We start from the raw sequence: 21,758 nt of genomic DNA on the forward strand, positions 1-21,758 counted from the left end.
GCTGGAAACTGAAAAAAACAAGGTGGATTAGCTTGGTTTTGACTTGAAATCGGAGCCATGAATTTGTAGGGGGGCCACCAGCCTTGAGGTGTCCCTAGAAACGTGCGACTTTGGGCAGGATCCTGTTGTACACCCAGCAGCTTCAGCTGGATGCTCCTCACACAGCTGATGATACCCGACGTGGTCAGAACTTTAGCGAGCCCCTTTCTTCTTATGACTCCATTAAGTGTTAGAAAAGAAAATTTCCAAGGCTCTTTTCATCAAAACTATATGTTTATTTATAAAAGAGAATGGAAAAAAAATAGACCAAAGTGCTTTGTTCTATAAAAGACAATACCGTGGAGGTCGAATGCCTTAGACCTGAGTATCCATGGCATTGCAGCCCAGAGCTGGATGTGGCTGATCCAGATCTGGTGCTGAATATCACGGAAATTTGGAATTAGAAAGGTCAGCAAAGGATTTTTCCACTGATGACTAAAGGACTTAACCACACATCTCCTACTGATTTCAATTAGAGATGTATGGCCAAATCCCTTCACTGGCTTTCAAAGTTCAAGCCCAGTTAAATCCAGAGAAGAAAAATATATAATTTTTTGACTCCAGGCCTTAAATTGCCTCACCAATTGGGCCCATCTCTATGCAAAAGACAAACGGCCAGACCCTCAGCCAGCAGAAAGCAGCGTGCCTCACCCTTTCCATTTATCCACTCCAATGTGGGTCAGACTGAAGAAATCCATTCCGGTATTCCCTTGGTTTCGGCTGTACAATAGCAGAAGTTCACAGCTATACCAAAATTTTGAGTTTAAGTAATTGAATCTGGAGCTCCATGATGCTGCAGGAGCTACTTTAGGTTCTGAGTCAGTGGGGAGCTGCTGCGGTGCAACGCAGGGGTGGCATTAAGATCCCTTTGGAAATGGCAGAGGTGAGACAACACGGTCACCCAGGCAGCGGGATGTCTTCTCAGTGCTGAAGAAGATTTCGAAGTGAATGGCAAAATTAACAGCTTAGGAAAAAAAAACACAATTTCCTCACCCTGGGAAAAAAAATCTTTGCCTGGAGCATCTTCAACGCCAAGCACCAATGACTTCTCTGAACAAGTATTTTCCCTCAGCCTACGCACTCTTTGGCCTTAATGTTTTTTATATCTTGACAGCGGTGTAAAGTTTTCTGCCTCAGTTTCCCCCAAATCTTGAAACAGAGACAGTTCTGAGACTTCCTAGCTATGAAACTTCAGCAAACTCTGTTTTACTTGGAGGCTCATGTTTTTTCATAAAGCTCGGTAACCTGCAGTGCTCTGACATCAGCATCCCATTCTGCATTAAAAATAATCCGTGTATCTCTCTTCAACTGTAGGGCTGAAACTGAAAACAGAAACCTGGAAAGCATTGCCGCAAGCTGTCACTTGACATTCGTTCTTAATTTGACTTGCTACGAAAATCTGGAAGTAAATTTTATGATTCCTTTAAGTTCTGGCTCATGATTTTTAAGTGCTTCCGATCAATAATGCTGAAACCCTTCCCTTGTTTTCGAGTCAGCTCGTCCACTGCAAGCAGTTGTTGCTTATGAGAAGTGAAGCTGCTGGGAGCGAGCACCTTCTCCACCCCTCTTGATTAATCTGCTGTGAGTGTGCATCGCCATCTGCAGCAGGTAAATGAAAATCCATGGTTTAGTTTTAACAGGCATCAAAGAGGGCTGATGTTTTACTGACTGCCCTCCAGGGCGCTCTGATCTTTTTTGTGACAATTTTGGATCAAGGTGTTCTCTGAGTTTTCTTTATCAGAAACCACCTATCAAAGTCTATGCGGTGAGCACTTTGACTTTCACTCTCCTCTGTCCAGTTGAACGCTAGCTCAGCTATGCCAAAGCAAGTCATTCAAATTCTCCTTTGGATGCATCTTTTATTCCTTCTGGCAGACTGAAAGGAGCCTCCTTCGAATATGAAACACTGCTAAAGCTACAAAAACAATCTCTGCCACAAAAAAGCCCTCTTGGATCTCTTCCTGTGAGCGTGTTTTGGCCTGGTTTCTGCTGTTTGTTTTATGTTTTGTCTATTTCATTTTTTTACGTAGAACCTATTCGTATCTTTACTTGCTTTTAATGTTGTGTGATGGTTTGATGCATGTTTGATTCTGCTTCCTCCCCAGCCTCTCCACTACCTAATATTTTTTCAGGCACATCTCAATACATAGAGAAGAGCTGTTATGGGATGAGGCCAAATTCAGCTGCAGCACTGCTCATAGCTTATCTCACACACTGGACAAGAAGGAAGATAATTGAGATGGGAAATGTGGTCTGCACAAGTGTGCTCTTCTATCAACAGTCTGGCAGCCAGGTAGCCACCTGAGATGCTTACTAGAGCCCTTGGGTCCAGCATTAAGCACTGAGTTTCCTGATGTAGTAGCCAGTAATCCTCAGCATTCAACTCTCTCCAGTTCTGCACATTGCTTTACTATCAGAGGTAAAGAAGACGTGCTTCTAATTTCTTCGACAAATCTCTGCTAATCTTTTTTTGTTTGTGAGTGCTTCTTCCTGTCCTGCATGGTGTAAGATCAGGTGCAGGCACGGTGGTGTAAAGCAGTCCAGTCCTCTGGATTAAACAGGCATAAGCTCAGGAGTCAAGCCATAACAAGCTGTCAAATCAATGCAAACAACACTAGGTATTTGCAATCCAATTTACCAATTTCATCTGAAGGCACTTGTGAAAATTGTCTTTATCTATGCTTGTGCTGAATAATACTTTAAAAATATATATATCTCTTTTAGCAGGAAGGACTCTGCCGGAGACCAGAATCAAGTTTACGTAGCATCTTACATATGGCTGCTGCTGATGATGGCTGATCACTGAAAAGAAGGTATAAAACGGCCCCTGCTAACGATCCTAAACCATGCCACGTGCTCAGCACGATTCCACTATGGAATATCACTGGAAAACCCTTTTCCTTTGCATCTCTGCAATGAAGGTACCTGTGAATGCTGTTAGAGATGATGATATTCCAGAAAGGTTGCCAGGAGCTCCAGCACTTAATGGCACTTTTGAGAGGGAATCTGTGAGTAAGAGGAAACACATATGCCAAGTGCTTGCAGGGTAATAAAATGCACAAGGTTTGCATTAAGAAAAAAAGAGCATTCATGCTTAGTCCTCTGTAATACAGCAATAGCAGCAAAGAAAGTTTTTGGACTTGAAATAGATGCTGAAGAATAACTCTCATTTTGAGCATTAACAGATGATATAAAAGCCAGCAGCTCACACCAGTGGGTCGCTGCCTTATAACCATATATAAATGTGCACATGAATAGCTGTAGACTGCAAGCTTAGAAGGAGTTGTTACAAATGAGACAGCAGGCTGTGCATATGATCTTGTTTTCTAAAAATATTTTTTGCAAAATCGAGCAAATCCTCTTGCCCTTTAAAATAGTTTTCAAGTTTCTGATGTGTCTTTGTGTTAAAGTTGTTGCTTTTGTTGTTGTTTGGCTTGGTTTGGTTTTGGGGCGAGGAGTTCTTTTTTTGTTCATACCATTGGCTGGCTGGGTTGCTGCCAAGCAGAGTTTCCCAGCCAGGGCAAGCTACATGCTTTGAGGTAGGGTCCCATAGCAGCCTAAATTAATGAAGTTTCAGCATCACTGTGCTGGTCCCTAACAAAACCTGGCAGAGGCACTTGCTTCCTTTTGGGGGGAGCACTGGTACTGCTGGAAGGGAGAGGACAGGACACAGTGGGAACGGGGAAGATGAGGCTGCAGCAGCACTAACTTAGAATGACGTAATAAAATGCCACGGGGCTACAGTCTTTGTAGAAATGCACGAAGTCATGCTTTCTTTGAAGCTAAGGGCAAGATGGAGACGGGTTGACACCCTGAAAACATTCTCCCCTTCTCTGACCCCTTCCATTTGTTTTCTACACAGTGTCTGTAACCTTGGGGCTCCAAAACCTGCAGACAAATGCCAGATTCCTCAGGTTATGTTCAGGTTGTTTGAAGCATGCGGACCCAGACTGGATAGAAACTGGTCACCTAAATCCTGCTGATATGAGTCTTCAGGGAGCTGATGCTCTCAGCATGCATTTAGGAGAAGGTAAGGGAGCAACACCAGCCCCATGAGCCCAGATCTGAGCCCACACCTGAATCCAAGTTTGCTTTTCTCTTTACCAAGTCACAGCTTTGACTCCAGCGAAGGATTAAGAGGTGAGTTGTGGTTTATAAGGCCATCGGGGCTTGTCTATCTAAAAGCTGGTGCTGTCTTGACTGCCAGTGGCCTGATACTTGTGTGTATGCACAGGCTTTGCATGTGCTGCAGAGCCACTTTCTACACCTGGCATAACTTCCACTGGTTGTTCCCATGGCTGGGAAGGTCAAAGAGGGAGAGAATTAACAGAAATGTATGTAAAAAAAAATCAGGAAAGCATAAGGAATATGTCAAAGGTAGTCAGTCTGTTTGCTGTGCTTCATGGGAGCCATGTCGCACTAGAAACTTTTTGCTCTGTGCTTTCTTATAGGCAAAGGTAAAACTCTGCTCTGTTGCAGTCTGCATCAACACACCAGGAGACAGCAGGCTTATCCCTCTGGAACTGAATGCACGAGTCGGCCCTGGGTTTTGGGTGCCTTCTCTGGCAAGCGGTATTTTCCCCTCAAAAGCAGGGCAGGTAAAAACAGGCCCAGGAGCTGATGCCCAATTGTCACACAGTGACAACGCAGCAGGGAAAGGCTCGGTGCAAATCCTGACCCTTGGGACACACGAGGAGCGAGGAATCCCCTCTGGTGAACTTAGCAGGCTGAGGGCAGGTTTTTAAGAAGGGAACGAAGGCACTGGCAGCCAGCTGCTCAGAGGGGCTGGCTCGGCTCTGTGGGCTGGGCTCAGGGTGGTATTTGATGCTGTAACACACAGTAGCAGAGCAGTTCCAATCTGCAGCCCGTAGGGAACTTGCTGACTGTGTATTTTTTCTTCCAACTCTGTTTTCATTTTCACAGATGCAGGCTTCTTCAGATTGGTGGGAAGAGCTGAATGAGATCTGGTCAGTATATTATCATTCACCATGGTCCAGAAGGAGCTGGGAATGGTTCTCTGAATTTAAGCCTATCCATATTGCTTGCTCAGTGCTGGAAATGTGTTCTACAGCAGTGATGTTGTGCCCTGTGGAAGATTACAACTGTCCCAGGTAAAGGGGAATCCTCTGGTGGCGAGATGTGGGAAGGAGCTGTGCTGGGGTAGGGCAGCACAGATGCACGTGCCACAGATGTTCCTTGTTTGAAGAGCAAAGAAGGAAAACGATTTAAAAAAAATTACTTTTCCTTTGTCTTTGCTCAGTGTCATGCCTGAGGGCATAAATGTCTTCAGTATAAAAATATATCTATATATTGCAGCTTTCCAGGTGATGGCCCTGGGCCACATCTGACAAACACCGGTGGTGTCTGCTTCCCATAGGAATTCTCCGAGATGCCTTCCTTGCTTTTCTCCTTTCCCTCCCCTCGGGCCCTTTAACTTGTCTGGCTGCTTCACTGTGAAGGAAGGAAGTCAGGCTGAAAGCCTCTCTCGCCAGTTCATAGGAAGGGAAAGCTGACTTCTGGAAACAGAGTGAAATAAGGAACGTCAGAGCCTTGTGCTGGCCTCTGTGAGCACAGAACTTCTCCTCCACGGCACTGCCACCGACACAGAAACCTGTGGTGATTTTTAGGGCTTTACATTCCCAGACACTGGCAGCAGTCTCAGACACTAGCTAAAGCAAGGAAGCCCTCAACAATGCCACCGCCCTTTGGGCTCTAGGAGTCCTCATGGGAATGGAGGCCCAAGAGCTCCTCGGCCAAGCTGGTGAGACCATTTTCTTCCAGGGCTGCGATCAGTCGTGCTATTGTGGCCTTCTTCCCCTCCGACTGGATAAATCTGAGCAGCAGCTGATAGGCTTGTTCGTAAAGTCCCTCTCGGTCGTACTCGAGGGCCAGGTTATCGATGACAGGATCTCGCAGGGCCCGGCAGTTCCTCTGCAAAGAGCGACCCACTTGCTTCCATTTCTTGGACACAAGCTTGGCAAATTTCTGGTGGTCGTCTGGGGTGAGTGTTCTGTTGGCTGAAAGGAACAGAAGGCAGATAAAATATAAGGTTTCGTGGCTGATGTGATGTAGCCAGGGCCTGGCCAAAGTTTACTTGGGTTTTGGTGGAGCAGGGAGTGTGTTTGGCATGCACAGTGTGTTATTAAACAGCTGTGGAGCTGCTCTGCTTGTCCGCTGGTGTTTTAACACCAGGAGAGCACTGAGTTGGGAGCAGAAGTGGGAGCAGGGAGGCTAAAGGGACCAACCCACTGTGGGCAGGGGCTCGTGCCCTCAGACAGCAATCCTCCTCTGCTGGAAAGGGAGAATAAACCAGAGTCCGTGTCCCCACGTAGTCTCACTGCTCTGCATGTACGAGCTGGACGTGTCCCCTCAAGGCCCCTGGGGACGCCCTGCAGTACTTGTGCAAGGAGCAGGCGGGAAGCAAGGCGCTGTTCACATTGGTCTGTGATCCCCAGCGGCAGTGGTGGTGGCTTGGGTGGCAACTTACCTGCTCCCAGCCACCTGCCCTGGCACCTCTGGGCTCCCTGCCTGGCTCAGGTCATTCTCCTTCTGAAGTCCTCCCATGATACCAGGGCATATGGGCTTGTCCCCACCCCACAAGCTTGTCACTGTCTATTTTCTCGTTTTCTCCCCTGGGATGAAAATGCCTCGTAGTTTGCCAGAGCTTGCTTTTCTCTCATGGACATCCTCTTTATTTGTTCATCCTCTTTATTTGTTTCAATCTTTCAAAAGCAACTCAGCCAGGCTTTTCTGACCAAGGCCCCCTTCCCTACCTAAGCATCCTTAAAATACTGAAACACAGAGCAGGAGCTCAGCTGTTTAACACTGGAAGCTGTATAAACAGTTTAAGCACACTCAGAAAAAAAAAAAAAAAAAAAAAAAAAAGGTGATCTCAAGCTAAAATTGCAGTGTGAGACTATCTCAAAGCTGTCTACAGTGGACAGACACCAGAGACAGACAGACAGACAGTGTGCCTCAGAGAGCCTGGGCTTAAGCAGTCCTGGCTGGAAGTGGGGCTGGTGACTTCCACAGCAGCCTTCCCAGTCTGATCTAACCCTGTGCTGTTGACTCACCTCGACCAAGTGATGTGGAGGGAAAGAAAACTACTCTGTGATTTTTGTTTCAGTATGAAGGAGCTTTAAAATGTGAGGAGGCTGGAAAGGGACACAGCCTCTGAAACATCTGGCTCTGAGTCACCCCAGGAAGAAAAGGGCTGAGGTGTGTTGCAATATCTTAATACTATTTGACCTCCTTCCTTACAGGGTGCTGCAGATCCTTGATTTACCTGAGGTAGACCCCAACATGAACATTCATCCTCCCTTTTTGCCTTGAGGCAAGGAAAACTGAGGGCTCTTTGGCTCAGTCCCAGCCACTCACCAAACTGCTGTCCCTGAAAGAGGAAGGTGACTTGCGGGGAAGGAGAGCTGCCTGGGGACGGTAGAGACGGGGAGTTAAGGGACGCGCAGTCCTTTTCAGGCAGGTTGTTGTTGATGTTCTGGTGAAGGATCAGGCTCTGGAGATACTCCTCGAGCTCGGTGATCTCCTCATCCCGCAGGCGGTCAGGCTGTAACACAAACAGCATCAGTGTTTGGGGCTGGAATCGCCGCTGTGCAAAGCCCTCGGGGTTTAGCTGGAAGGCACCTTGTTGGCGCAGCTTATGGTGATGGTGTTGAGAGAGAAGCAGTGAGTTGGCTGCAGCTTGAGTTGTAAATCGGGAATCGAGTGAGATAATCTAAAGGAGTTCTGACCATAAATGTGTGAATTTGAACCTGTAATGGGATATGAAATAGGCAGTCTCCCCTGGGTTTCTCACTGCTCACAGGTTGCACTGAACTGCTCCTAGGCTGGGTTTATTTTCAGCAGCCCTCTGCAAGAAATAGGGTGCACCACAGGTGGTGGGGTTCTCTGATTTACTCCACATGAGGGTCAGACCCACAGAATAGGGTGGTCTGATCAAACAGCTCATGGCCACCAAAGCAGGCAGCTCCTGCTACTCCCTTTCTCTCTGTCTGCCCCTCCATTGCATAAGTTTTGTTCCTAGCACTTTCTACATTCTCCACAAGCCAATTTTTCTTGCTAATTACGACCTCCAAAATAATCTGACCTCCAAAGAGGTCAAGACAGGAGAAAGGGGGTAAAGAAATAAGTCAAAGCACATGGGAAGAGTAAAAGTGGGTGAGTGCTGTGACTTGGTTCAGTGTTTAGCTCACGTATAAGAGGTTGGTTCCCAGCACTGTCCCCAGCCAGTGACTGAGCTTTCTCACTGCCCTGCTGTTGGGCAGCAGTCAGACTGAATCAGTTGTGGGGAACAAAAATAAGCCCATCTCTTTGTCCAGTCAGCTAATTCAGCAGAGGGAGGGAGCAGCAAGTAGAACTTGACAGGGTTTGTGATACGTGTTTGGTCCTGGGCTGAATGGTTTGCATTTCATCTCCGTGCTTGCAGAGAAGCACCCTGCCCAAACACCCTCTTGTGCCTAATCGTCCCAAGGAGTTGGTGACCATCTATTTTTGGGGATCACTGAGAGGGAACCAGAACTGTCAGGTATTGCTAGTTCCAGGTGGTAAATAAAAAAGGAGACAAGAAAGGCAAGGAGTTTAATCACATCAAGCGCCTTGGTTTTGTGCTGAAATGACAAGATCCCACTGTTCTTGCTAGCAGGATTAGCGTGCCAGTGCCAAAGCATGAGATGAGCAAGATGTTAGACGTCGTCCCTGAGAGAGAGCCATCGCCCTCAGAACGACAGCCTTCCTGCTGGCAGCAGATGCTGCCTGTCCCCGCTCTGTCACAAGCCCTTGGTGCAACGTGCAGTGTGTATCGTGCTCGTTTCTAGGAGCAGGTGCCACTGCTGCTCAGAGGAGGAGGTGTGCGAGGCGGGGGAGGAAGGTGCTGGGCAGCGATTGCTCCACACAGGACTGCTCTCCTCCCTGCCAGCCTCACGGGTGTGTCGAGACACGTTGTGCCTTCTGCAATTCCTCATCTGAGTGGTGATAACAGCCACAGTAACTGAGCCACACAGAGACTGCAGTGGTTTCACAGAATCACTGTTGGCCAATTTAGGTAAGGCTGTGGCTCTTCCAGGTAAGTGCACAGATCATTTCTGGGGAAGGGCAGAGCTGTTTCTCCATAGTACAGCTGAGAGCTGAAGGATGGAGAATTCAACAGCCCAGCATGCTGCAGCAGAGCAGGATTTGCAACCCCCTTCTTACCTCCTGTGCTCCTCATTGCTGCCTTGCTTCCCTCCCTCTCCCATTCACCTTTTCTCTGTAGATGCACTCCAGGCAGCGATCCTCATCCTTCAGCATGTTGTCGAGGTGCTCGTTGCCAGCCTTCAGCTCCATCTCTAGAGGCACCGTAGTCATGGCCAGGGCGAGCTGGAGGTGGTTCTGCAGGGACTCCTGGAGCACCCCTTCCCGGTAGCTCTGCAGGAAGCGGCGGCAGTTCTCCTGCTTGCAGAACTTGAGCTGCACGATCAGGTGCGGGTGGCTGCAGTGCACTTTGAGCATGTCCACACCATTCACGCTGCCGGTGGAGTCTGGCAGGGAGAAGCGAGCAGAGTCACTATCCAGGCATGAGACAGACAACCCAGACCCACTCCCATCCACCACCAAGCCTGCAAGGGAGCAGCTTTTGAATCGTCTTCTCTCTGTGATAAAGTCCTCGGGGATGGAAAACCTGTATGCAAAACCAAGAGGAAAGGATTAAGTTTTTGCTGCCCTGCTACCGCAAATCCCCTGAAGCATGGTGTCCAGGTGGTACTACAGCCCAGGTAATTATCCCAAAACAGTTTATTGGGAGAGCTTTTAAGTTCAACTTTCCATTTCTAGGACAGAAATGGCTACACTAAGCAGGTAGCACAACAGAGGCGTGCATCTTATAGATGAAAATGCAGAGTTCAGCTCGGTGCTGAGCCAGGTTCCAGTCCCTGTGACTGGAGTTGTGTGCAGTGATAAAGGCTCTGGAAAGAGACCTAGTGTTTCTTCCCCACCCCGTAACACGTGGTAGCTTCTGGCTGGCTTGGAGCCTTCGATGCATCTCACAAATGGCAAACAACAGACCCAGCTACACATGACAGACCCAGCCACAAGAATTTTGGTTGCTTGAGAGTGGACCTTGACTAGTTTAGCTTCTTTGCACAGGGAATTAATTCATGGTAAAATGTCAGCAAGGACAAGGCAGGGTTGCACCCTCTAACATTAGTGCAGGGGGAGCATGAGAGACATGGATGAGAGAGAGAGGTCAGGGCTTTGTCCTCCCTTCTCCCAGCAAAGTTTAATTTGGATTAGCCATGTACCCTGACCTTGTCTGCCCAGGGATTTTATATGCTGATGATGAAAGTTTAAAGTATGTGTTTTTCTTTTTTTTTTTTTTTTTTTTTTTTTTTTAGCAGAGTCCCGTGGGAGGCTGGCTGCGGCTGTACCACTTCCAGACCTGAATTAACCTCTGGCCTGTCATTGCACAGGGCAGTTCGGCTATATCAGCGCAGACTGGCAATATATCAGGTATTTCTAAACCACACATTAAGGCATTATTTAGATGTGCCCAGGGGAGACTTAAGGCAAAGCAGACCTGTGTGCTCTGCATTGGCTGGGACAAGTGACCTGGCGTTTAAAAGTCTGTGCTAATGGTGGCTTTACGGGGTTTACACAGGGCTGGTTGCATCAGTTTTAGTTTGGACTAGATGTGTGTCTGGGACTCTGCACCTAGGAGAGAGATTTTAATTCTGATTGTAATTGCTGATCAGAAATGTCCTTTTGTTTTTATTGGTTCCTTCATGTTTTTTTGTTGTTGTTGTTTTGTTTTGTTTTGGAAGTGCTGAGCAAACAAAAGCTTATGCAACGGGGCAAGAGCTGTACAAAAAAAAAGCTGCAAAAAAAAAGCTGTACAGACATGGAAACCTTTATGAATGGTGTACAAGACAGCTATTTCAAAAGAGAGAGGATTTTGCACTCATTTCTTCATGAAGCTTCTGACAGCATCAGACTTCATGTCCTTTTTAGGTCTGAATGGCATGGTAGCATTTAACGTTTCTGTGGGCTTTCCTTTAAATGTGCGAGCAGATTCACATTCCAGTGAAACGAAGCAAGCATAAATCGAGCCTAACTGGACAACTGTGTTGAGCTTCCTGCTGTTTCAAATCTTGGGATCAAGCTGCAAGACGAGCTGGGCTGTACTGGATAAACTAGCTAACTTTGCTAGACTGATGTCTGCCAGAAGAAATTACAGGATAACCGCACAATCCCAGCTAATCAATATAGGCTCAACTGTATGACAGGTAAAGAGCACTGTGAGAGCTGTTCTAGGTAAATATGATAAACTCTTCAAATTAGTCTGCAGTCAGATTGGTGCAAGAGTAGATACAGAAATGTATTTCCATCGCCATCTGCATCTCAAGGCTTTTTTTGATGTAAATACTGTTAAGTGCAGTTGAAGTTAATGTAATTGTGGTTGTTTGTATCAGAAAAGAGCTTCTACTGGCTATCACTCATTTAAAAAGTAGGCTTCTCAAAGAAGAAATCATGTTTCTCTAGCAGAAATTAAAGATTTTTTCATACTAGTTGCTATCTTCTCCCCTCCCACATAAATGTGTTTAAATAAACATTCACAAAGCAGGATAATTCACAGGATTGTTCAAGTTGGAAGGAAGCCTAGCAAGTCTCTGGCCCAACCTCCTTTGCGAAGCAGGATCAGCCCTGAGATCAGGCTCCGGGCTTTATCCATTCCGGAACCCTCCAAGGATGGAGAATGCACGGTTTTTCAGGGAAACTTCTTGACTGTCCTTGAGGGGAAAATGTTTGTCCTTATATCCAGGGTCTGCCTTCCTTCTTGCAGTTTATGCCTGTTGTCTCTCATCTCCCATGCACCACAACAGAGAGTGTGGCACTCCCTCCCTGGAGGTAAGGGAAGGCTGGTGCTAGGTCCCCCTGTATCCTTTTCTTCTCCAGGCTGAACAAGTCCAGCTCCCTCAGCATCTCCTCACCTGGCAAGCAACTGCAGCCACCAAGCATCTTGTACTGCAGGGCACCTGAGCACAGCACTGGCAGATGCTTCTGAGCATCAGGATAGATGCTAAGCCCCACAGTGCTGCTGATAATGAATCTCTTTCTTCTTTTTGTCAGTTCATCTCCTGCTCGCTCTCTGGCTCACCAGCAAACAGGCTGTGTGAGACTGCTCTGCATAGAAGCAGAAATCTCTGAAACATAAACGGGCTGTAAATCCTTGGAGAGGCTCCTCTGTAGCCTCCTAAGGAATAGACAAGCACAATCCAAGGCTGACACAGAATCCTGGGGTAAACTGAGGTGAGACCTGCAGAATTACACCTTAGCCAAAAGAAGAAACCTTCTCCTGACTACAGCCCATCTAGACAGATTAATAGCTCCAGGAAATGGGCACACAGCTGAACACACCTGAGTGCTACAGCAGCAATGGGTTCACCAGCTGGAGGGCAATAGGTGGCCGTTCCGGTAGCCCATCTCATTTGCAAGGAAGATATATTAGCAAGAATGACAGCAAAGGTTTTATATCCTGTTGTGTGTCCAAACTCAAATCCCAGCCCAAACCTCGGCGCTCCCCTCAATCTGGCACCAGATTTCCTTACCCCTATGTGTGAGATTAAAGAAAGGCATGGCATTGCCTCTACGTGAAGAGGCGAGACGGTCAGTTTGCCAAGATATCAGAGAGGACGGGTACCTGCTAATGCCAGCTTCAGTGCCTTGAACACGCTGGGTTTCTTCTGGGAGCTTTCGTAGAGAGACGGCAGAGCGATAGTCTTGCACGTTGACTGCAGGAAGAGGTAAGCGCTGCCGATCCAGGGAGCCGAGCTGCCTGCCATCTTCAGCACCCTACAGAATCACACAGCTGGGCTGAGAGACAATAGAGACAGTGGCCTGACACTGGGTGAGTACAGCAAGCAGTAAGCACAAGCACGAAGGGATTGCAGGGATCCACCCTGACTTTTAGAGGAGGTAGCAATGTTGTCAAGCAAGCGTAACCTTTAAGGAGTTCATTGCTGTTCTGTAAAGCACAGCACAGTGTGACATGGTGTCATTAAGACTTGGCAGCTCACAAAGCTCTGAGTTCATTCTCCACTGGATCTCATTCATTTCTAGCCCAAAGAGACTCCAAAGCAAAGAGTTTCATTCCTCAGCTAAGGAAGGATGGTTGGGATGCTCCAGGGGCACCCAGCAGTCCTGGTTCTGGCATGTTCACCATCACCTGAATCCCTGCTGCACTCAGAGGTCCCCTGGCTGTCCTCGCTGAGGGATACATTACAGTGCCCACAACTCCCTTGCTGCCACGTGCTTGTGGCCCCTCAGGAGGGAAAACTGCGTACCTGAGGGATCAGTGCACGGCCTAATTTCTCCCCAGCACAGAGCCACGTTACAACCAAGCTGTACTCTGGGACCAAAGACTGCAGAAGGCAAACTGAAGGTTGATTTCCCTGAGAGTTTACATCAAAAAGGTGTCTCAGATCTCTCTGCACTGGTGAGCTTTGACTTGTGGACACTCAGCCATACCCTTTCATTTTACATCCTAGCTCATTTATGATTCTTCTCCCATTATTTGCCTCTTTCAGCAACACTCCTGGACAACAGCGCATCCAGCCCTCCATCTTCATCGTGCCTGTCCCTCGCTGGCCAGCTAACACAACACTGCATCTGCTGCAGCTGCACCCAGCTCTGCTTCCCAAGGCAAAGATGAACCGAAACACCTCCCAGACTCCGGCTGCTCAGTGATGCTGACACTGGGCAGTGCCAGGTGGAGGCTGTGGCTGCCAGAGAGCATGCAGAGGATGGCCACAGCACCGCAGGAGATGGGCACAGCACCGCTCCTTCCAGGTGCATCCACGCTGCCTGAGCACGTCCACGAGCTGGTTACTGCAAGCCCCCAGGAGCTGCTCCCACACAGAGTGGAGCTCGCAGCCAGCCCTTCCCGCACGTCACAGTGACGAGTAATTTGGGGACTTCTGGCTCAGCCCTGTTCCCAAGTCCTGCCCACTCTTTCTGACTATTTGCTTACACCTCTGTCACACCACCAGCTGCTTCCCCACAGGCATCCCTTCCCTCCTGCCTCCTGCCTTCATCCCTTCCTGCCTTCTGCTGTGTTGTGGTGACCTGGCAGTGTCCCCCAGCCTGCTGTCCTTCAGATTGTGGGTGTGAAGGTGGCCACATCTTTGGTCACTGGGACTGACCACCAGAGTGGCCTGCAAGCCATTGCCATCCCTTGCAGCATGACAAGTGCACCAGGATGTAAACGGGGACCCACCCCGTTTCCTTACTATAACTTGAACTGAGCCCAGCATGGAGCCTTTTACTGGTTCAGAAACTCCAGGAAATAACAAGTGAATCATGAAGTTCATACTGAAACTCCAGGAGTTCAAGAAATGCCTGTGGGATGGGGAGCGAGTGTTTCTGGGTCATGGTCTCCCAAGACACACAGCCCTTGTAGAAAAGCATCTCACAGAGGTGAGATGGTCTGGTCTGAACCTCCGAACAGAGGGAAGTGTGGGACTGGGGCTCCCATCTCCTTCCATCTCACAGAAAAAAGGTAACAGAAAGCTCAGCAGCACCTTAGAAAACAGCAGATGGGGGATATTTAAACAATTTAACCCCTTAATTCATCATCTCTTCCAGTGCAGCCACCCGGCTGCCGCCTGCCAGCCCTGTGGGGCACACGAGTACAAGACCCGGCTTGGTCCTGCTCCCACCACTGCAACACAGACCCCATTTCCCTGCCCAGGGCAGGCTCTCACCCCTCTGCAACCACCCGGGCAGCACCAGGAGGCCTGCAAATTACCCCCAGCAGCGGGAAGGGGCCCCTGGCTGTCATTCCCAAAGCCTCGGGGGGCAGCGGGTGGCTTGCCAAGCGCTTACCCCATAGCAGGATGCTTTGCCAAGCCCAGCCCGAAGCCCCAAGCACCACGCCTGCCCATCCCTAGCTCCCTTTTTGCCCGCTTCTGGCGCACGGCCGGCTACTCAATGGCGAGCTGCAAGGGGGCCGCCTTCGTGTCAAGGCAAGAAAACACCGCCGCGATTTCCCCCGCTGCCCAGGCATGTCTCAGGAGCTGGGACACAGGGGTCCCTGCCATGCTCGGCCCCAACCCCAGCCCCCTCTGCGTGCCTGCAGGGCATTCCCCCGGCCCCTCCAGCAGCTCCAGGCGGGTTCTTTACCTCCTGCAGCCGCTGCCGCCCGGCCTCGGCGCCGCTGCTTCCGCCTCTGCGCTCCTGCAGGGCCGCGGCACCGCCCGCTGCTGCAGCGCTGCCGGGATGGCGGGCGGGGGCCTGGGGCTAAGCCCTGAGGGCAGCCAGAGCCCTTGGGCTAAGCCCTGAGGGCAGCCGAGGTTCCCCCAGCGCTTTCCCCTTTCCTCCGGCCCCTCCGCAGCCCAAGCGAGCGTTGGTGCTGCGCCAAGGCCGGCAGCAGCCGAAGGGGAAGAAGAGAGGCTCTGGGCCTCCCTCACCTTCGCGCCACTGGGCTGGGTGCCGCAGGGCGGCCGGGGGCTCTGGTGGCAGGAGGGTGCCCACCCTGCAGCCACTCGTGTGCGCAAGGACGTGTAAGGCACAAACGGCTCCCTTCAGGTAGCTCGGGAAGCTGCCCATGTCCGGGACTGGGGTCCTGGTCCCGTAGGTGGTGACAGCGGTCGCTCGAGCCCCCAGCGTGGCTTGAGGCTGGCGGGTCCCGGCTGGCACTCGTCAGCTTTCCCCCCTGATGCTTCTGAGGAGAGCGAGTGGGAAGATTGGCTGGGTCGGTAATTAGCGAAGTTCAGCTCTCACCCCCTCCCTTCCCTACAGCTCATTTTAATGAGGTGTCCTGGGATCGTTTCGTTGGGAAGGCAGCAACCCCACAGCCTGGTACAGCCGCCCTAAGGAGCGCTGTTTGCTTGGGGTTAATTGTGTGGGGTTTCCGCTGCAGGCAGATCCAGCGGGCTCCGTGGGTCCCAGCATGGTGGGAGAAGGAAGAGAGCTGCCAAAATAAATGAGCAGGAGCCCAGCGCCATTTGTGAGAGGGAACCTTCGGGACCCCACTTAGTAGGGGCAGACCAGTGTGGTGCTGAGCTCGGTGAGGATGCAGGGACATCAGCCTGGTCCTCGCGTCTCCTGCGGGATGGGTCAGGCAGCGGGGTCCATAGAGGTGCTGAGTTCAGCTGACGCTCTGGTTTGCTCCTTCCCGCAGGAATCTGTGATAGATCGCCCGTCTCTGAGCCAGGCAAAGCTGTGCGAACTCCACCAAGAGCAAAGCAGCTTTTGTGCAAATCCCCTGGTTCTGTGGCACGCAAAGCAAGGAGCTGGATTTGGATCCTCAGCCTCAGGTAAGAGCATCCTGCCCAGGTCTGGTGTAGGTGTCCTCCTCTGAGCGAGGGGGAAGCATTATCACGTATAAAATGTGTATACACATATAAAATACACCTATTTCATGCCATTTTACAACAACATTTCCATGCCAGGAGCTCATTTCTTAGCTAAAGGAAAAATCTGCATGAAATAAATCCTAGAAGGGGTTAATGCAGGCGGGCTCTCCTGGATGCTGATGCCCCCAGGCGCAGGCAGCACCCAGGGCCCTCAGCCAGGTGTTTTCCTGCTGCCAGCTTGAGACAGTGGTGAGGCCAGGTACCCAAGGGTTTGTGGGGTTAAATGGCAGCAGGGGCTGATCCCAAGCTTCCCCTATAAAAGACCAGGAGTTGCCTGCCAGGGCCAGGTGGGGACAACCAGGTGGCTTGCAGTGAGGGGCTGTCACCCGTTTCTGTCCCCTAAACATCTTCCCTTTGAAGTTAACCTCTGTGCAGCGTGCCAAGGGAGTGAAAGAGGAAAAGGTCGCTGATAGCAAGTTTCTCTTCCGCCAGCCCTTGCCGAGCGGTGCTGAGCGAGCATCCCGTGTGGTGAAATCAAAGTGCTCGATAAGCACTCCGAGTCCCACCCCACAGTTCCCTGTCTGGGGAGTGAATCTGTCGCTGAGGGGAGAGGCTGAGACTTGGCCAGTACAAGATTTTGGGGGTCTGGATTTGGTGGGGAAGGCCGGGCTGGGGGAGGATGAGGGCTCCCACCGAGCCTGGCAGCTCCAGCGTTGTGTATTAAACCCCAGGAGGAGGGCTTGTGCTGAAGAAGGAGCCAGGCAGGCCTTTTAACGCGTGCATTCCCATAAAGCATGTCGCAGCATCCCAGCTCCCACCCCGTGGGCAGGGAAGCCGCCTCTTGGCTGTTATTTTTGGCATCTCCTCCTCCGCTCCTCCCTCTGGGGCGCAGGCTGGGGAGCTGCAGAGCATGGAGGAGGCCGGGCTCTGCTCAGAGGTAACGCTGCTTCCCGCTCGGGCCGAGGAGGCTGCCGGCGGCTTCCCCGTGCTCTCCTGCTCCTGCTGGGGCCAGGGCTGCCCTGGTTGAGCCCTGCCCGCTGAGGGCTGACAAAACTTGACACAACAGTGGGCAGAGCCTCTGCTTCATGCGGTCGACACCTCTGATATCTCGGTGGCTCACGTGAGCCAGCCCAGACCCCGCTGTCCTCACCAGGTGGACCCGGGCCAACCCTGCGTCCGCAGGCCATGAGCCACTCTGAAAGCCACGCAATTACTTAAACTATCGCTAATTATTTGTTGCTCTCTGCCTTCCTGCTCTCTCAGGCCGTGTTTTGAAGCTTTTCCAAATGACTGCCATGACTAGAAATGTTTTTCTACTTTCTCAGAGGTTTGCAGTCTTTTCACATGACTCCAAGGGCTTAGGCTTTAGGTAAAAATACATCACGAAAATAAAAGGAGCTGCACATGTGAGATTTTAGGAGTGGTTCAGCATTCTGGCAAATGTCTATTGGAGGGATTAAATGCAGCTAAAAGCAGGGTCCAAGCTGTCAGGCAACTGTCAGAGAAAATGACAGAAGATAGCAAGTTCCCAGGAAGGAAGCAGGACTGTATTATTTGGCCGCTGTAGCTCTCAGTGGTGGGTGGAAAGGGGGTTGTCGCTGATACGATGGTAGATAAGATAAAATAGCTGCTATGCTGCTGCTGTCACACAAAATAATGAGTCACACTTCAAAGCAGTGAATTCTAGAAAAATATTTAGTTCTTTTTCTCTCTGCATTGTTTTTTGCATTGCTGCCCTGTGCTTGCTTCATGTTTTTCAACTCGTTCCCTACCTAAAGTACCTCTACAAGTGTAGGCTTTCAGTTCAAAGAAAACTGTGGTGCTGAGATAACGCTGTGACTCCTGGACCTGGGCCTTCAAAAGCAAGAGGGCATGCCCAAAATTCATAGTGAGGTCGTGAGACCTTGCCCAGTCTTCAGTGCTAGCCCAGGAAGGGGAATGTTTGCAGGCTGTAAAGCTCTGTCATTTAAAAATTCCTTGCTTCCTTATGAGAGCAATGAAAAACTCTCATATTGGTGGTTTTATTTGAGCAGAAATGTAGAAGATGGATGAAAGAATTCCATACAATGCCGTCAACCTCAGCCTTCATCCCAGGTGTTTATTCTTTTGCCTTGTAGCTCACGTGAAGGGTTAATCAAAATGTGCTTTTGCATTTCTAAGTCAGACTTGTGTAAATGCAATTTATAAGAAGTGGATTAACTGTAATAAAATATTTCTGTCAAACTGCCACGTCTTATTTCCGGCAAGGGTCACTGTAATTAAGCTACCGGGTTCTGCTATAAGCCTTTTGTTTTGCAATCAGTAAAAAATGGATGTGTAGGGCTGTTTTCTGTGCAGAGCTTCTGCTTGCAAAGAGTTTTTTGTTTGTTTTTTTTTTTTTCCCCTACAGTTTGAGAAATCTGTCTCAGCTTTTTGAATACCAGGGCAACAGTGCTAGAAAATTCCCTTGCATTTTTACTACTTAGAGTAGCAAAACCTTGCTGCAGGAAAAATAAACTTTTTTTTTCCAAAGGTTTGATCTTACATCTTTAATTCTTAACAGGTATCACGAGCTTCCTAGGCTTGGTTGAAAAAAATGTGTAAAACAATTGGCCAGTGAATTTTCCCTGTTTTTATGTTGAATTTCAAAATTTGATAAAGTTTCAAGTTTGAAAAAGTATTGACCTTCTCTGTGATCTAGTCATGTTGGTTTGATAAATCCTAATGTGTCTTTCTTTTTTTTGAACAGGGAGCTTTGAAAATTAATTGCCATTTTGGAAGTTTCTCCAATTTTTAAACTTGACTGACTCAGCAAAATGCTTGCTCCAGTCCCAGAACTGTGGAACTACATCCCAGAGGAAATCCTCATCCAAATTTTCTATTACCTTTCCCTTCAAGACAGATACACAGTCTTCCAGGTGTGCAAACAGTGGGCTAGAGCTGTTTCTTCTAGCTCTGTTTGGCATTTCACAGAGATCAGGTAAGAGGAGCAGTTTTCTGAAGTCTGAGCATCTGCAGGAAGAACAAGCTCATTATGTATCAGTGCACGTTGAATATCTACACCCCATATACTATAACATCCACCCCTAGACTGTGACATTATTGACATTAATTTTGACTTGTGTGTGATAGTACAGTTCATAACTAGCACGTCTTTTTATAATAGAGGAAATTGTGTTATGCTGTTCTGTTATTTTGTTTGCTTTTTTGAAATGCTGCTGATGGTTTAGGTGTTGGGGGTAGTATTACATTCTCAGGTAAGTTCCTTTAAGTTGCTGTTTAAAAATGGCAAGAAACAAAGTTATTGAATAATCATCCTCATCATGACACCTACTTCTCTGATGGGGCTTTTTGGAGACTGGCTCCTCTCGCCTCCTCTAACAGTTTGTTTTACCTTTTCAGATGTGATTCAGAGGATGAGGAAAGCATGCTGCAGAGCCTGGTCCAGTTCCTCAGCCAAATCAAACACCTGAAGATTGTGTTTGACCAGTCCAAAGAGGGCAACCGGCAGAATGTGAGGCGCATCTTAGATCTGTTGGCAAAACAGAGTCACAAACTGCAGCAGCTGTGCATCGTGTGCCATGGGGAAAACCCCTATTTCTACTCTGGCCAGGACATCCTACAGAGCATACGGAATATATGTGATGCTAGAAACCAGATAGATCTGCAGCATATTGATTTCCGAAAAATGCCCTTTACCCTTGATGACGAGCTTGTCGAACTCATAGCTACCACCAACCCAAACTTGCACAGTTTGTTCATCAACAACCGCACCCTGGTATGCAACGTGGCGCCAGACACCATTAGGAAAGTTCTCAGAGCGTGTCCCAAACTCTCAGCCTTGGGGGTTTACTATGCCAGTTTGTCTGATGATGTATTTCTGGAACTGCTCAAGCCAGAAAGAGCAGCTTTCACGCATTTAGACATTTTCTGTGAGCGCCTGGACAAATATATACCTGTCATCTCAGAAGAGCTCTGGGCTGCTGTAAGTCAAAAGCATCCTCAGCTCTGCGTAGACCTAGAATTTGATCATACAGTCCCTGCCTGCAAAATACCACGGATCCTAAAGCTGAACATACCTGTGAGCACGCTGCAACTGAACACCTTTAATTACATGGTAAATCAGATTAGGTTTGTCACCCAGAGCTACAGCAGTACTTTAAAAAAGCTAACACTACAGACCACGTCCTCGGAGGAGTTAAATTCCTCGCTAATAGATCTGGCTAGGCACTGCCAGAAGCTGCTGGAGATCCACTGCTACTGTGTGGTGAGCCAGGAGGTGGTGGAAGCGTTCCTCACACACTGCCCCAGCCTGAAACAATACACTCTCAAGATCACCAAGGAGCGGCACCCCTGGAAACCAGTGACAGTTCAGTGACCTCCTGCCTTCCTGGGGAAACTGTGGGGAACTGCGGGAGTACAGTGAGAGAAGCTTTAGGGCTATGAGGAAAATGCTGTAAAATGCCCTCTGAGCTTGCTGAGACCATGCTATTTCACTATCACTGACTGTTCAATATGATGCACGCCCATTCAGCAGACTGAACGTTTGTGCTCAAAAGTGATAGATAAAGGGTTATACAGAGAAATAGAGTTGCCTATTTTAAACTTTTTTTTTTTTTTTTTTTTTTTAATTGGAATATGGAGAACAAGTCTATTTTCTTATCTGCTTCTTTATTTAGCAATAGCAGGAATGCCAGACATCCGTCATGGAGTTTTACAGAGGAACCCAGTGAAATTTAGTTTTGATTTTAAGTTTTAAGAGAACCTCAGTCAAGTATATTGTGTCAGGTGTCCAGCAACTACTTAGATAGACAGTTAAAGAAGTAACAGCTTCAGTGCAGCCATTTTGTGTTCCCTGGGGTACTTAGCCGTGGGCGATAGCAACAAACTGTGGTCATCTGATGGAAAATCCACCCTAAATTTGATAATTCCTCTTCTGGAATTTTTGTGATCGTGAGCTCACCCAGTATCCAGATGTCAGGTAACTCCAGTTTGGAAGGATCTAAATAGGATGTGAATTATGTTAGAAGATGCAAGCAGGAAAAAAAGCACTTAAGGAAAAACACTGGCAAGGTAGTAATAAAAGGCAATGCTTTCATTAAATTGTTTATGTGTCTTAGGAGAAGCAAGAGCATTTACAGATTTTGGTACCACCTTGCACTCAACAACTAACAGCAAAGGTACCTTGAACCTGAATTTGGATGTGTGTGTTTGCCTGTCGTGCCAAAGATTTTGGTGAATTGTTATTTGAAGAGCAGTTTATCCATGGAAATAATCCTGGCATAAAGCTACATTGCAAGCACCTATTTAGACCTAAAAAAATATATTATTATTATTAATAATAATAATAACAATAATAATAATAAAGTATATTGCCTGGCAGATTATATGTGTAGC

The 21,758-nt window shown here is 48.6% G+C and overlaps 2 protein-coding genes across 9 annotated transcripts; one reads left to right on the top strand and one right to left on the bottom strand.

Annotated features, from left to right (window-relative positions):
- Positions 1–252: 252 nt before the first annotated feature.
- On the bottom strand, positions 253–15,337 carry TRADD (TNFRSF1A associated via death domain). 2 transcript variants are annotated; one of them, XM_068693536.1, is made up of 5 exons: positions 15,208–15,337; positions 12,728–12,879; positions 9,295–9,572; positions 7,417–7,603; positions 253–6,056 (listed from the first exon to the last, which is right to left on the bottom strand). In XM_068693536.1, exons 2-5 carry the CDS (start codon positions 12,867–12,869, stop codon positions 5,752–5,754), a joined length of 912 nt encoding a protein of 303 aa, XP_068549637.1. In that variant the 5' UTR covers positions 12,870–12,879; positions 15,208–15,337; the 3' UTR covers positions 253–5,751. The 2 variants fall into 2 exon arrangements, with proteins under 2 accessions (XP_068549637.1, XP_068549638.1); XM_068693537.1 differs by having other exon boundaries at positions 12,728–12,900; positions 15,208–15,303.
- Positions 12,928–21,741, top strand: FBXL8 (F-box and leucine rich repeat protein 8). 7 transcript variants are annotated; one of them, XM_068693520.1, is made up of 5 exons: positions 12,928–13,522; positions 13,614–14,584; positions 16,208–16,343; positions 19,111–19,341; positions 19,764–21,741. In XM_068693520.1, exons 4-5 carry the CDS (start codon positions 19,178–19,180, stop codon positions 20,737–20,739), a joined length of 1,140 nt encoding a protein of 379 aa, XP_068549621.1. In that variant the 5' UTR covers positions 12,928–13,522; positions 13,614–14,584; positions 16,208–16,343; positions 19,111–19,177; the 3' UTR covers positions 20,740–21,741. The 7 variants fall into 7 exon arrangements, with proteins under 7 accessions (XP_068549621.1, XP_068549620.1, XP_068549623.1 ...); XM_068693519.1 differs by having other exon boundaries at positions 12,928–14,584; XM_068693522.1 differs by having other exon boundaries at positions 12,928–13,988.
- The last annotated feature ends 17 nt before the right edge of the window (positions 21,742–21,758 follow it).

The sequence above is a fragment of the Anas acuta genome, chromosome 10, assembly GCF_963932015.1.
Source record: "Anas acuta chromosome 10, bAnaAcu1.1, whole genome shotgun sequence".
Taxonomy (NCBI): domain Eukaryota; kingdom Metazoa; phylum Chordata; class Aves; order Anseriformes; family Anatidae; genus Anas; species Anas acuta.